Consider the following 16,251-nt stretch of genomic DNA (forward strand, 5'->3'; position numbering starts at 1 on the left):
TTTACTTAGGGATTGGTTCCAGCAGCATGAATAACTAAACCAAAGGAAAAACATAGGGTCTAAGAATAGTGAACCCAACCAGGGATGTTGTAAAGAGAAATCCTACAGAAAAATCTCTAAAGAAAACTCAACAAATATTGGGTAGGATAAGAAGGCTAGAAAAAAAAATGAAACTAAAATAAGAGCTAATTATGCAAGAAATGAAAATCATTAAAAATCCATGAAACAAAAGGAAATGTCATCAAATGTTCCACTTGGCATCATGATACATGGTCAAAGTAATGTAAACACTTTATGGGTTTGGTAGGTTTAATTATGGGTACAAAATTATAATCCACCTTTACATCATAAAAGTAGAGATGACAGAAGTTAGAAAGTAGGAGTGAAGGAGGGAGTTTGTTACTTTCATCTGGTAAATTTGTCTAGAGTTCTCTGAACAAGAAATAAAGGTATAAATAGATTATGTAAAGTTACAAAGGAGATCAAGGGAACAATTAGCACTAGTGACACAGGTATAGCATGAGAAAGGGGGTGAGAAGATACAGGGAACTGTAAGTAGTTAAACCACTTTGTTATGGTAAAAAGTCAATAAATGATGCCTATTATTAATCCATATAAGAAATAGAGACAGTAGCATAGTGCTTGGTGATACCAACTAAACACCTTTTTAAAAATGGTGACACGGGAGAGAAGTGAGACTAGTGGGTTTGACGACAGAATGTTGCCATTTGTTATAAACACTCTATTAGGGCACATTTTTAATATTGTCAAGGTGGAAGAAAACTTTCCTCTATCCTCCTAGGTTCTTCTGTCCAGTCTAAGAATTAAATTGACATGAGCCAGTTAACAGGTGAAAATCAAATTTTATTTCTCATATGTACATGAATCCCACATACTTGATAGGGTCAGAGACCCCACACATTCAGAGAGAAAGAGGTAAAATAAAGTATATATGCCATCCTGAGCTAAGGAATGGGAGAGGGACCTGGAGCTCTCAGAAACAGGAGGATAATTCATAGGATGATAGAAAGAAGAGCAGTTGTTGGGTAATTAGATGTTTGTCCTGCCATACAGATGGGACCACTTAGATAAAATTTATCTCTGGTAATAACCCTTTTTCTGGGAAAAATCCCCAATTTAAATTATCCTAAGTAGTTAAGGGAGGGACAGTAGTTTCTCTTGAGCCTGTAGGGTCTCCACTGCCTTTAGCACATAATAACCCACATGCCAAAGTGTCACATCTTGAAAAAGCCTGTTCTGAACCCCTAAAATATCATGTACATGCATTATATAGATATAGATATAAAATTTTAATTGCAGAGAACATTTAAAAATAATAGTACCTTAGAATTTTAAATGGTACTTGTTTTATAGTCTTTTAAATCTGATACAATGAATTTTTGATTTTATATATTCAAGAAAGAATTGTATTTGCATCTTTGCTTTTGAGTGGCCCCCTCCCCTTTGAAACTTTATCCTTCTTTGGATTTTGCTCATCTAGCTTTTCTGGTCCTGCTCTTACATCATGCTGGCTAATGTGAGTTCCCTTAACTTGTCAAACTCCATGACTCAACTGCTTTTAAAATATAAGTTCCACTTTTTGTCTTTTTATGTCTTCACTTGACGCATCCTTAGTGATCCCTTAGTCATTGACTATGCGTATATTTTCTCTTCTTAGTGCCTGACCTACATAAAAGCATTAGGATGTGCCATGGGCATCTTAAACTGAACTTGTCAGAAACTGGATTTCGTTTCTTTCCCCTACTCTCCCTCACACACAGGCACAAATTTCCCCAAAGTGATTAAAATGCTACTAAGTTTTAATGCTGTCTCCCATAACCCTGAGATACATGCAAAAAAAGGGAGAAATCTAGAGCTTCAGTATGTCAGTTAAATTTAAAGATTCTCACCACCCCAAGCAGTGTTTGGGCAAGCACTCTATTGAGAAAAGTGAGCAGAGATTACTTGATACCTACTCGTTTTGAAGAACACTGGATCTTTTATTTGGGCAGAACTGAAAGGACTTTCATCAATGCCATAAGTGACAGCCCTGTTGTCTGAAGTTGTATTATTGTTTTCCCAAGTTCGGATGTTTGACAGACCTCACCAGACTCCATAGATTATACTCATATGAGGCTTTCGTTTAAAGGCAAAGGTCAGTACAACAGAGAAAGAGAATGCCAACAAGCATCAGAGGCCCGAGGGCCTTTCCCCAGCACCCTCCCTGTGGGCTCAATCTCTGGGACCCTGGAGCATGCTGACTCACTGGCCTGAACCACCAAGATCTGTGCAAGGAGTCTTGCTTTGGGGAGAGCTCACCAACAAAGCTCTCAGTAGCTCTTTAAATAGTCCATCCAAACTAGTCAAACCAAGCAGGCTATTTGCAAATCATTAGTGCAGAAGTTAGCCTGTGGGTCTCCAGTGGAGTTTCAGAATCTAAACAGTACCTCAAATATCCCACTGCCCTCTTCTTGACTAAGAGTAAAAATCAGATACAAAGATGTCTCTAAAAAATAAAGTTAGAGCTTTTTCAGTCCAGCTGAAAATCAAGTTTATCCTACACAGCCATCTTGTAGAAAGGGCCACTGAAGCGTCTTTCCTTTGGACCAGCTGCATGAGGGGTCAAAGCAGGCTGAATCTGGGCTTCCCTGGTGGCGCAGTGGTTGAGAGTCCGCCTGCCGATGCAGGGGACACGGGTTCGTGCCCCAGTCCAGTAAGATCCCGCATGACGCGGAGCGGCTAGGCCCGTGAGCCATGGCCGCTGAGCCTGCGTGTCTGGAGCCTGTGCTCCGCAACGGGAGAGGCCACAACAGTGAAGAGGCCCGCGTACCACAAAAAAAAAAAAAAAAAAAAAAAAAAAAGCAGGCTGAATCTGAGGTCTCTAGCTAAGGGGTTACTAAGGTTAGCATACAGATTCTTACTTCTTCAGGAAAAATTAACCCAGTCCTTCTCAAGTATATACTAGAAGCCACTTACACACAGTGACAGCATTGGTGCCTAAATTCAGAATGCCTAAATCGTAATCAAGTTGCTTCAGAGATATATATATGTAAGCCTGCAGGCTTTAAATACTTCAGGGAACAGTCTGGTGACCAAATAAAGGAATCTCATGACAAAGTTGTATTTCCTTTGAGAATACTAAACTCTAAAAGGGAATGTCCAAAAATATGAATGTTATGTGTAAGGAAATTATGTAAAAAAATTTGAAGAAATACAATACAATGGGTTGCTGTTTCCCATTAGATATATGTATTATCCATTACCAATTATAATTGTGGTAATTATGGGCAAGGAGTCCAGTCACCTAGATCTTCTAGTCTGAGCTCTGTTATCAGGAAAAATTTGAAAAAAATTTTTTCATAGATAATATGTCGAATGTGTTGTGTTTAAGGAAAGATTTTTATTCCAGTATCTTCATCCAGTTTTATTACCTACCTTTTTATTTGTACTCAGTTTTATCATCCATACAATGAAACTAATTTTGGGGGTCTAACTGATTTTTTCAAAGTATAGTCTATGACCACCTGAATTTGAAACATCGAGGGAATATTTCTCAAACTTAAATGTGTATGCATCATCTGGGGATCTTTCTTAAGATGTAGATTCTGATTTCACAGCTGTGAGGTAAAGCCTGAAATTCTCTTCTAATAAGCTTCCAAGTAATCTTCATGCTTCTATGTTCCTGTTTGATTTGCAGGGATTTTTTTTAAGTGCGTATGTATATGTATATGAGTATATATATAAATTTACAAAGGCAGGTACCTCAATGGAATCAATATCTGGAGTTAAGAATGCAAATCTGCATTCCCAAAAGACAACCTCACCCCAAGTTTTATAAATAATCAAGTTTAAGTACTACTTGTTTAAATAAAATTAAATGTCTAAGTTAAGTTTCAGCTATAAAATTATGTGGATCTAGTCTCATTCTGATATTTTTCTACATCCTAAATTGAAGCCTGACACAGTCTCTTAATTTATAGGGCACGTGTTGCTTGAGTATCTATGACTTGCAAATAGCTGCCAAGCTTTCTGCCTCCAGATTCAATTGTTAATTAGGTCTGATCTTTTGTTATAAAGGTCTAAGATAAGACCTTTTGTACTATCAAAGTTATGGGATTCTTTCTCCAAATGAAGAGTTAAACAACAACTTCATACTTCTTTTAGAACTCAGCTCAAAATAAATCCCCCCCCAAAAAAAATAGCATCACATTTTGTTTTCTTGTCTCATCACTGGCTTTTCTGGGGCTGCGCCCAGTTACCTCTGAGCTCCTTCCATGCTTCCGCTCTAAAACATCTCAGGTATTTACAGGAAATATTCACCTAAACAAATGCTTTCTACAGTCTGTGACACAGAGTAGGTACATTACAACCTAGTACATTATTTCCTTCCCCTTAAAGGATTTCTTCTTTTTGTTACTGTTACTATTGAATATAGCACAACAAAGTAACACGACGATTTCTCATAGAGACTAACAATGTTTTCTAATTTCCTTTTTTCCTTTCCTTACAGTATAAGCAAGTGGAACAATACATGTCATTCCATAAGTTACCAGCTGATATGCGTCAGAAGATACATGATTATTATGAACACAGATACCAAGGCAAAATCTTTGATGAGGAGAATATTCTCAATGAACTCAATGATCCTCTGAGAGAGGTAAGATTTATAGTCCTCAGTCTCCGTGTACATGATCATTGTTTACTTTCTCCTTTCCTAGGAAATCCTCAATTCCATGCTTTGACACTACTTAAAAGAAAAATTAAAATTTAATGTTAAAACATCTTGTTTTTTGCCCTTATTTGCCCTTATGTTCTCCCATTTACAGGCACTTATGTTAAAAAAAAAAAAAGACTGGAAATTGTTCTAATTATGATTCTCAGGATATCATTTTATTTTCTGTATCCCTAGTTACAAAGTCCCTTCTTGTGTCCTCATTGTCCATATCTTCCCAGTTTTCCACTCTCTCATCTCATGCTCACCAAACTGTTTCGTTAACTTCTTTTTGATTTCTACTTTCCTCCTATCTTCATTTTCCTTGTTCATCTCCTGGACGCTGATCACAGACTGACCTGACCCGTTGTGAGTAATTCATTTCCTGTTACCTCACTAAAACACTTGGCAACATCAATAACCACCTCTTTGCCTTGCATCTCCATTCCATCCCTCCCTAGAAGTCTTCCCTCTGCCCACTAGAATGTACAGGTCACCCCTAGATCAAAAGCACATTCTCTTGAGTGTTTGTGTTTCTTACACTGTCTTTCTCTTTCTCCATTCTTTTACTACCAAACTTCTCGAAAGATTACTTTATAATTATTGCATTGTGGTTCAATCTCCACTTCTTTACCAAAATTGTTTCCTTGAAAATTATAAGTGAACATTTAATCATCAAATCCTTCGTCTTTGAGCCATTGGTGGTTCCTTTAAACTCAGTAAGACTCATATCCTGAGCCTCTTTTGGGAACTTCTTTAACACTAAACCATTACTGAGCCATTGGCTTTTCATTTTGAGTTTCTGAGTTTTATTTTCATATTTATTTCATCTCTGCAGTTCTATAAATTTGGGCTCCAAGTTCTTGCCATAACCTCTGTTTTCTTAAAAGCTACATAATATCCCCTTGCCATGTATGTATAGTAAGTTGTGTGTTAGTCATTATCTTCCATCACTAAACCCTTTATCCTTTGAAGTCTCTCTCTCTCTCTCGCTGTAAATGTTTTAGTTATTCTTTTGAGTCATTTGGAATGTAAAATTTTTGTCTTTTTAAAAAACCTTTCTTTGCTCTGCACATCCAGTCAATTACCAAATGCTGTCAATTTATTGTGACAATATATCTTGCACCTATGCCCTTGTCTCCTTTCCCAAGGTCCTTACCCTAACCTTATTCCTCTCACATGGACTATTTGCAATATCCCCTTAGTTTACCTTCCAACCTTTGGTCTGTTTTCTGTAACTACCATTTAAAGCAGCGATGCCAGATTAATCTTCTTTTATGTGTAGGAGCTAGTCATGTCTCTGCTCAGAAATGTTCAGCCTTTACATTACAAATTAAATCAACTATAGCCTCCTTAGGCTCATATTCTAGCCCTTCTATGCTCTGATCCTTGCTGAATTTCCAGCTTTATTTTTCCCTGTTGCCGTACATGTTCCTAAGTGACCTATAGCCAAATTGTGCAACTTACTGTTTTGAAAAACCAATTCTAATTTTTCAACTTGCATCATACATTTTCCAGATGTTTCTCATCTTTTGGCAAAGGTAATAAATAATATTTCTTTATTTATACCTCCTTTGATTGTCCAGACTGGATCTGGTCTCTCTTTTCCCTAACCCCCAGTGCACTGAGTCCATAATGCTTGTGTGCTACTTTCCATTTTGTCTATTATCACGATTTTTCCACATTAGTTTCCTCCACTTTTGTCTTGAAAGTTCTTTAAGAGCAAAGACCATTTAATCTATATTTTAAATTTTTCTTGAAATTCCTACTGCATGTAGCATATGTTAGAGTCAATAAATATTTCTATTTCAACTAACATCTTTACCATTTATAACTATCCCTAAGTATCTGCATCCATTAAAAGTTATTTGTATTTTTTTAAGCCTTAAGACATCAGTTAAGAGTTTAGAAATAGAAGGAGCTAAATATCTGCTATTGATTAGCTTATTTTCTCTAGAGTCCTCAATCAAATAAGAATGTACAGACATTTTTGCTTCAAGAAATAGAATCAAAACTTTGTATTTTTTACACTACCAAATGTAAAATAGATAGCTAGTGGGAAGCAGCCGCATAGCAACGGGAGATCAGGTTGGTGTTTTGTGACCACCTAAAAGGTTGGGATAGGGAGGGTGGGAGGGAGACGCAAGAGGGAGGGGATGTGGGGATATATGTATACATATAGCTGATTCATTTTGTTATAAAGCAGAAACTAACACACCATTGTAAAGCAATTATACTCTAATAAAGATGTTAAAAAAAAGTAATGCATCATTTTAAAAAATAATCTATCAATATGCTTTGCTTTATCTCTCTGTAGGATTACAGAATTTATTTTAAGTCCAAATTCCTTTCACTAAGAGGCAGAAGTTCAGGACACTAGAACCAAGTTGGGTTTTAAAGGTCCTGGTGGGATTCAAAGGCAGGGTAAGACAGACCATAGCATGGAGACAAAGGTAATTGAAGGGACAGTATCAGGGATTAAGATGGAATCAATAGGCAGAAGGACACAGTAAAACTAAAAATTGATTTCAAAGAAGCAGAAAAGTAAGGATTCTAGCATAAAATGTCATTGAAGGAATACAGAAAGCCAATAGAGAAAGTGAACATAAAAGTGAACCCTAAGAAGCGGCATGCTTAAACGGGAAGTGTTCCTCCCTGCTAAAAATGCTCAATGTAATGTAAAATCAGGATGACAAGAAAATGTTCTTAATCATGTGTATGTTATTAACTGCTTTATCTTGCCATACTTTAATTTACTCTGATCTTCAGTGGAAAAAATTCCACTTTTCATTTTTATCCCCTTAAAGCCATCAATAGACATACCTCCAATTTCCTCAATTCCTACAATGATTCTGTCATTAAGTTAGACTAATTTTTTCCCTATATTTGCAAATGCCATAGTTCAGGGTCTCAGCATCTTTTACCTCAACTTCTGAAGTGCACTCACCGCTTTTCTTCCTGCCTTTGATGTCAATTAGCTCAAATGCATCCCATCTCAGGGCTACCATATTGATTGATATACAACACTAGTTTGACATTACTTTCTTCTCAGAGTCTAACCATGACCTCCTATCCCCTTCAAGAAAAAGTTCAAGCTGCTTAACATGGCACCTGAGATTGCTCCCTGGTCTGCCTCCATCTTCATTTCTTTACATGCATGCTTCATCAACAGAAAATTGTTGATAATTTCCTGGCGGGGTGGGGAGAAACGTTGCTGATTGCCTCTTTGCCTTTCTCCATTCTACCCTCTCTATCTTCAGTCCTTTCTACCCAGCTTACCTTCAGCTTTCCATCAAACAGTCTTACCAGGCAGAACCTTCATACATTTTCCCTGACCATTGTCTATCACTGTATTTTCATTTGTCAGTTTACTGTTTGTCTCTTTCAAGACTGTGAGCTTCTTGAGGATAGAGACCATGCCATAATATCTCTGGATCTCTAATGACTAGTATTTGATAGGAGCTCATTAAATATTTATTGGGTGAATGGTCTTTAACAGAATTATGAGTGAAAAACAGGGTAAGAATCATGGCTACTTAATAAAATTAGAAATCCTAGAAGTAGAAGCATGAAATGCTCAAACACTTAACACCTTGAAAAGGTGAAAACAATGTTCTCCATTTGTCCATCTGCTCTTCAGCTCTTCTGGCATCAGAGTCACACAAAAGCCTAAATTTAATGTGAATTAAGACTTTAGAGGAACAGGAAGAGTAGAATAGGAAAGTAAGCAAAGACATTGGCAGAGAGATAACAGAAGTCATTATTCAAAATGAAACCTAGAGGTAAAAAAGCCAGACATGTTTTATGCAGAAAAGTTCAGTAAGAACAGTGGGAAATATGTCTTGCTCCCTATTAAATTGTAGTCTTATATACCTGCTATATTCAGGTCATAGTGGTAGATCACAAGAAATATTTTAAAAGTAGTAAAATACATCATTCCACGTTTCAAAAGTTGTCTTCCAATTTAGAAGATGAGGCATTAATCTGTGTAAAGATGTATTTTGGTCCCGGTTGTGCCTCTAGTGTCCACAAAGTGCCTGGCACTTTGAAGGCACACAATAGAAGACACTGAATGATTGATACAATAAATATACAATGAATGAAACTAGGATACTTAGAAAGGGAAAGCTAGATTATTTTATTTTATTTATTTATTTATTTATTTTTGGTACTTGGGCCTCTCACTGCTGTGGCCTCTCCTGTTGTGGAGCACAGGCTCCAGAAGCGCAGGCTCAGTGGCCATGGCTCACGGGTCCAGCCGCTCTGTGACATGCGGGATCTTCCCGGACTGGGGCACAAACCCGTGTCCCCTGCATCGGCAGGCGGACTCTCAACCACTGCACCACCAGGGAAGCCCATTTGATATGTATTTTATAATAAAAGGTAAAAATGTAAGACTTGCATTGTGTGCACATACACACACCACATATAATTGTTAATCATATATTCAAGTTAGAGCCAACAACTATCTTATATTTTAACAAGACTTTTAACTTAAAATGCTTCATTGTCCAGAAGGTTCATTTTTAAGAAAGTATTTTGCATAATTTGAGATGCTAATATATACTTAAGAGCAGTGATTTCTGCTAACACAAGTCTGGGTACTCAGGAATGTACAAAAGTGAAGAGTACGTCAAACTTCAGATTCTAAAAAACTTATGCAAAAAAACCCATTGTTTTAAAATATAGAAAGAAAGTAAAATGCAATGCTTATGAATTTGAAAATTATTCCTTACTCATAATCAATTAAATCTATATTATGTTATATCCAGTTTATTCCCCAGACATTTTTTTCAATGTTTGAATATTTTAAAATATGAACAATCTCTAAGATGTAAAATGGCAGGAAGAATATCATTTGTGTGATCTTTGAAAGCTCTTACCAAAAACTCATATACAAATTAATTCAGCTAGTAGATATTTTGAAAGCACTACTTTATTGAAAGCATTTCTGTGCAGAAATTAGGTGATTTATCTTTTTCATAAATTGGAGACAAATTGCTGAAAAGCCTTCAACAAATACCTGACTCATTGTTCAAACCTCAGTACAAATGTTACCTGGGGCCTCCCGTGAGAAGTTCATCTAAATTAATTTCCTTGCAGTCATTCTCTATCACATCATCCTTGTTGTTGTGTACATATCACTCTGTTGCCTTGTTGTCCCTTTTTATTTATGTGTTAATTCTCCATTCTTGGAACTCGGGATCCAAGAAAGCAAGGACTTTGACTTTCTTGATTTCCATGATAGCTCTACTCCCTAGATAGCACATATTTAATAACTACTTATTGGATAAATAAACAAAGGCAAATTAAAAAAGGATCTCAAAGAATCATTGATTATTAGAGCTTGGAGAGAGCATTTTGTAGACACAACAGAGATGCTGGCATGCATAAGAAAAGTGATGCCCACAACTATGAAGTATTGTGGCCACAGAACTTTCTTAGTATCACTTTAGATTATACTATGGAGAATATGGTTTCTAATATATAACAAAAGGATGCTGGCATCTTTAGATTCCTCTGTGATTTTGTTTTGATATATACACTGTAAACCAGAAGGACCTATTTTGCATGTGGTTTTTTAAATTTTCTTTTTAACTTTCTCAAGGTTTATAAACATTAGTGATTTATTGCAGAGTAAACCTGGGGGTGGGGGAATATTCCAATAGAGTACCATTATAAGAAGTATGTAAATGTTTTGTCCAATCTCTATAATAATATCCATGAGATAGATAGAAAATAAATACTATTTTTCTTACATTGCTGTGCCAGCTGTGCCTAGCATATTGTTGGTGGCTCATAAAACAAAAGTTGCTGGATCCCCTGTCCAAACCTAAGTAGTGAGCCACCTCAAGATGTAGAAGATTCAGTGTGGCAGATAAATCTGTGTGTTCTTCATCCTTGGACTAGACCATTTGACCCGAGCACTGACCCCACTGGTATTATCAGCATTCTGAGAAGTGATTATAAAGTCATCTTAAAAAGTTATCTTTGTTTCACTGTGAACTAATATACATGGACCAGAAAGTAAAGGAACAACTACAGTTTTCTGAGAAAAATACTTATGATGGTACTCAGAAACTTGGCATTTTAAATTAGAGCCACTATTATGTGATGCATCTATTATCTATCATCTATAATCTTCACCCTCTAGTTGCTCTGTGACTGTGTCTAATTAAAATTCTGAGTCTGCAAAGATGGACTTCAGTGATCTCTAGAAACCTCCTCTCCCTCCCAGTTGTTACCTGCCCTGGCTTCCCCTCTATTTATTTCTTCTCCTTCCATCCACTTAAAATATGCTCCTGTTTTCCCCTGGCTGCTCAGAAGCCTTCAGTTTCATTTCTCTGAATAGTTTAAATTGCCTTTATGATATTCTCAGTGACATGAATATTTATATGTATACTTTCAAATCATGAGTGAAAATCTACTATGAGGGAACAATGAAGCATCATGGGTAAACCAAAAGGACACCAAGTCTAGCCTTATCATACGTCTCATTTATTTGACCCCAGTTCCACCAATCTCAGTTTTTTTCCAATTTTTATTTTATATTGGAGTATAGCTGATTTGCAATGTTGTGTTAGTTGCAGGTGTATAGCAAAGTGATTTAGTTATACATATACAGATACTGTATCTATTCTTTTTCAGATTCTTTTCCCATATAGGTTATTAGAGTATTTGGTAAAGTTTCCTGTACTATACAGTAGGTCCTTGTTAATAATCTATTTTGTATATAGTAGTGTGTATATGTTAACCCCAAACTCCTAATTTATCCCTCCCCCCCTTTTCCTCTCGTAACCATAAGTTTATTTTCTATGTCTGTGGGTCTATTTCTGTTTTATAAATAAGTTCATCTGTATCCTTCTTTTTAGACTTCACATTTAAGCAATGTCATATGATATTTGTCTTTGGCTTACTTCATTCAATATAATAATCTCTGGATCCATGCATGTTGCTGCAAATGGCATTATTTCATTCTTTTTAATGGCTGAGTAATATTCCATTGTATATACGTATCACATCTTGTTTATCCATTCCTTTGTCAAAGGACATTTAGGTTGCTTCCATGTCTTGTCTATTGTAAATATGCTGCAATGAACATTGGGGTGCATGTATCTTTTTGCAGTATGGTTTTCTCTGGGTATATGCCCAGGAGTGGGATTGCTGGATCATACAGTAGTTCTATTTTTATTTTTATTTTTTTATTATTATTATTTTTTTGTTGTACGTGGGCCTCTCACTGTTGTGGCCTCTCCCATTGCAGAGCACAGGCTCTGGACGTGCAGGCTCAGCAGCCATGGCTCACGGGCCCAGCCGCTCCGCGGCATGCGGGACCGTCCTGGACCAGGGCACGAACCTGCGTCCCCCGCATCAGCAGGCGGACTCCCAACCACTGTGCCACCAGGGAAGCCCCTATTTTTAATTTTTTAAGGAACCTCTACACTGTTTTCCATAGTGCCACCAACCTCATTTAAATGCAGCTCCACAACTTAGTATCTGTACAACTTTGGGCTATTTCATAACTTGTACGTATTTCACTTTCCTCATCTTTAAATATGAATGATGATAAGTACCTCACAGAGCTGTTTTAAAATTAAATGAGAAAAAAATATTAAAAGTTTACAAGTGCCTGGCATATAGTAAGTACACTGTAAAATTTGATTCTTGTTATAACTTTGAAGAATCAAAGATAGTCCCAGCCCTCATGGCTCTTACGACTTAGTGAGAGACAGAAATTTAATCAGCAATTCTAACTGTGGGTAAGTGCTATGAGTGGGTCATTCAGAGGGTGTTAGGCCATACACCAGAGGGACACCGAGTCTAGCCTTATCATATGTCTCATTTCTTTGGGAATTTACTCAAACAATCTGCTAATAAACCCTTCCTCCATTTTAATAGCCAGCCTTCTGGAGACAGTGTCTTAGCATCAAAACTTGGCCTTGAAATGTTAGGATCAGAAACAGATGATGCTTTAATAAAAGGAGGAATATATTTAAAACTAGAAACTAATTAGAAAAATTCAGTGAGCCATACCCCTCTGCTTATGAGAGCCTGTTGGAATGTGTACAAAGTAAGAAGGTCTATTTTTATCATGATCAGATTTATACTGATTCGATTACAGCAAAATGTAAACTTAACAATCAAGAAAGAGGTTAATGCCCTTCTATGTCTGTCTCCAAAATTCAGAACTGATCTATTTTTAAACAATGGAGTGTGAAGAGCCGTGGACTGAAAATAGGTACAGATCAGTGTCCCAGTAGAATACAGGGTGTCAGTATATTTCATTTTCACAGAACATGAATCGGGCTGAGAGTATAATACTGTCCTTCTGACCTTTAATTTGTGGAAAACACTGTTAGGGAAGAAATCATAATTTGCATGCATATTTATTTAGTGAAATTCTGAATAATTTTTTTAAAGTACATGCTTGTTGTTTTTTTAAATGTCTCCTAAAAATGTCTTTAGTTCAGATCGATTAAAATAAGCTAGAATCATAGTATTGCAAAGCTCTACAGGGATCTTATACATTATCATATACACATATAAGAGGCACAGTAACCAAAGGCTAGAAAATTTATGTAAGTGGCCTGATCTTGGTTACATTACCAAGCAAAGAAATTGGGTCTTCTTCTCTCTTTTGGTCTAGAGCTTTCCCCCTACATCCCTTGTTTCTAGAAAACAAACAGACAAAAATCATTTATTAATTTCTTAATGTGTGCAAGATATTGATTTAAGTGTGGAAAGGTAAATTATAAAATGTGGTTTCCAGTCTCACAGTGCTTGTAGAGTCAAGATGGAAATACATGAAAAGAACTATGAAGAAAAAGTTAAAATACGTTACTAAAAATACAAGAAATGTAGGAAGTCACATATGATTGATTGCCAGAGAAAATCAGAGATTACACACTAAAATTCAAAATGGATTAAAGACAAATGTATAGCCCTGAAATCATAAAACTCCTAGAAGAAAGCGTAGGGAAAAAGCTTCTTAACATGGGTCTTGACAATGAATTTTTGGGTATGATACCCAAAGCACAAGCAATAAAATCAAAAACAAGTGGGACTACGTCAAACTAAAAAAGCTTCTGCAGTATGAAAGAAATGATCAACACAATAAAAAGACAACTTGTGGAATGGGAGAAAATATTTGCAATCCACACATCTGATAAGAGGTTAACATTCAAAATATATAAGCAACTCACATAACTCAATAGCAAGAAAACAAATAGTCCAATTATGAAAGGGCAAAGGACCTGAATAGACTTTTTTTTTTCCAAAAAAAGACATTCAAATGGCCAGCAGATATATGGAAAGGTGCTCAATTTAACTGATCATTAGAGAAATGCAAGTCAAAACCACAATGAGAGAGCACCTCACACCTGTTATCAAAGGACAAGCTATAACAAGTTCTGGGGAGAGTGTGGAGAATAGGGAATCAGGGAAACCAGGAGGGTCAGGGAGAAGATAGTTTGTGTCAGTGAACAAGAACCCCATTACTGGGCCTTTTCCTTGATTTTTCCTGACATTGCTTCACTACTTCCCCCCTCACCCAATATTTTTCTGGGAGGCAGTGTTTATTTCTAGGACTTCAAAAATTAGTCCTATGATAATATTGCATAATTGTACTTATGAGGGCCCTGGAATAGGCAAATTCATAACAACAGAGAGTGAATAGAAGTTATCAAAGTTTTGAGAGGAGGGAGAAGGGGGGAGTTATAGTTTAAAGGCTACAGAACTTTTGTCGAGATTGATGAAAATGTTCTAGGTAGAGATAGGCAATGGTGATAGTAATGCAACATTGTGAATATTCTTGTGAATTGTACACTTGAGAATGGTTAAAACTATAAATATTGCTGTATATATTTTATAAAAATCTAAAACAATCTTGTAAAAGAGCACCCAGTCTTATAACTCCAGTCCTGACTCTAAAGCCATTTCCATCAGCCTGTAGCTCTTGTCAACTAAATGCCCATGATACTTCACACTCAATACAAAAATAAAGCAAAATCCTTTTTTCACATAACTACATTTTTTATTTTATTTTATTTCACCCCAGACTGAAGAGCTCAGAAGTTGTTGCAGTGTGTGCATTGTGTTCCACACCTCCTCAGAGCGAGCCTAGCTGGCTCATGTATCTTACTCCTGCCACCGCCTTACTTTCAGAGCTGAGGTGCTGCTATGTCCTCACAGATACTCAGAGGGGGCAGCTTCATCTTTCTTGCCACACTTTGTCCAGCCTAACTTGCTATGTTAATTTGCTAAGGATGTTATCACAAAATACTACAGTGGCTTAAATTACAGAAATTTATTTTCTCACACTTCTAGGGGCTTGAAGCCCAAGGTCAAGATGTTGACAGGTTTGGATTCTTCTGAGGCCTCTTTCCTTGGCTTGCAGACGGCCACCTTTCTTTTTGTGTGCCCAACTTCCTCTTTTTATAAGGATAGCACTCAGATTGGATTAGGGCCCACCCTAACAGCTTCATTTTAACTTCATCACCTCTTTAAAGGTCCTGTCTCCAGATTCAGGCACATTTTGAGGTACTGGGAGTTAAGGCTTCAGCATATGAATTTTGAGGCATCACAGTTCAGCCCATAATGCTTGTCAACACATGCAGTGCTCCATACAAATGTAACTAACGTGACAGATAAATGACAGATAAAACCAGAATGACTGCCTGGTTTTAGGGTGTGGCCTGATTTCCTCATGTCCATTGCACATGTACACATACTGTTATGCAGGGGTTATTTCTATTGCTGACCTGTTAATGATGAAAAGGAATTTATGTGGATTCTATTATAAAATTTCAAATACAGGTTTTTATCAAATTCTCCAAATCACCTCTCAGAATTGTCTTCTAACTCATTGTACTATCTGCTGGTCCTGTTTTAATAATATTTTTTTAGTTTAGCTGTTTGATATATTTGCTGTATTTGACAGTCCAAATTAATCTGTTTTTACCCTATCAAGTAGGCTTCATTCCTGTTCTGCAAATCAGTCTTACACCTTGTTTACAGTTTGCAGGCCACTGGAGCTGCACTCTGCTGGTGGTTTTTTTTTGTTTGTTTGTTTTTTTGCGGTACGCGGGCCTCTCACTCTTGTGGCCTCTCCCGTTGCGGAGCACAGGCTCCGAACGCGCAGGCTCAGCGGCCATGGTTCACGGGCCCAGCCGCTCCGCGGCATGTGGGATCCTCCCGGACCGGGGCACGAATCCATGTCCCCTGCATCGGCAGGCGGACTCTCAACCACTGCGCCACCAGGGAAGCCTCTCTGTTGGTGTTTACACAAATCCTAAGTGAGCTTCAAACCTGGGATTCCAAAGTTAGGTAGAGATACTAAGTCACTAATGAACACTGTCATTGTCAATATACAGTTTTTTGATTTAGGCTTTTTTGGTCTGTTTCTACATCTTTTCTTTTGTGTACAATCAAATTTAAGTGAATGATAAGAGAATTTCATGTCATCTGCTGACATCCTGCATGATACCTAACAGAGTAACATGTTCCTATATTCTAGGAAGGCAAAACAGTAGGAGTATGCT

General features: G+C 37.0%; 1 protein-coding gene across 1 annotated transcript in view; it reads left to right on the forward strand.

Moving 5' to 3' along the window:
• Window positions 1-16,251, forward strand: part of HCN1 (hyperpolarization activated cyclic nucleotide gated potassium channel 1) — a gene marked incomplete at both ends in the record, with an annotated part of 391,087 nt that overhangs the window by 307,037 nt on the left and 67,799 nt on the right. The window contains one exon of the mRNA XM_082623177.1: window positions 4,511-4,657. Coding sequence (XP_082479303.1) covers window positions 4,511-4,657 — 147 coding nt within the window. The remainder of the gene's footprint in view (window positions 1-4,510; window positions 4,658-16,251) is intronic.

The sequence above is a fragment of the Mesoplodon mirus genome (assembly GCF_964341445.2).
Source record: "Mesoplodon mirus genome assembly, chromosome: 5".
Taxonomy (NCBI): domain Eukaryota; kingdom Metazoa; phylum Chordata; class Mammalia; order Artiodactyla; family Ziphiidae; genus Mesoplodon; species Mesoplodon mirus.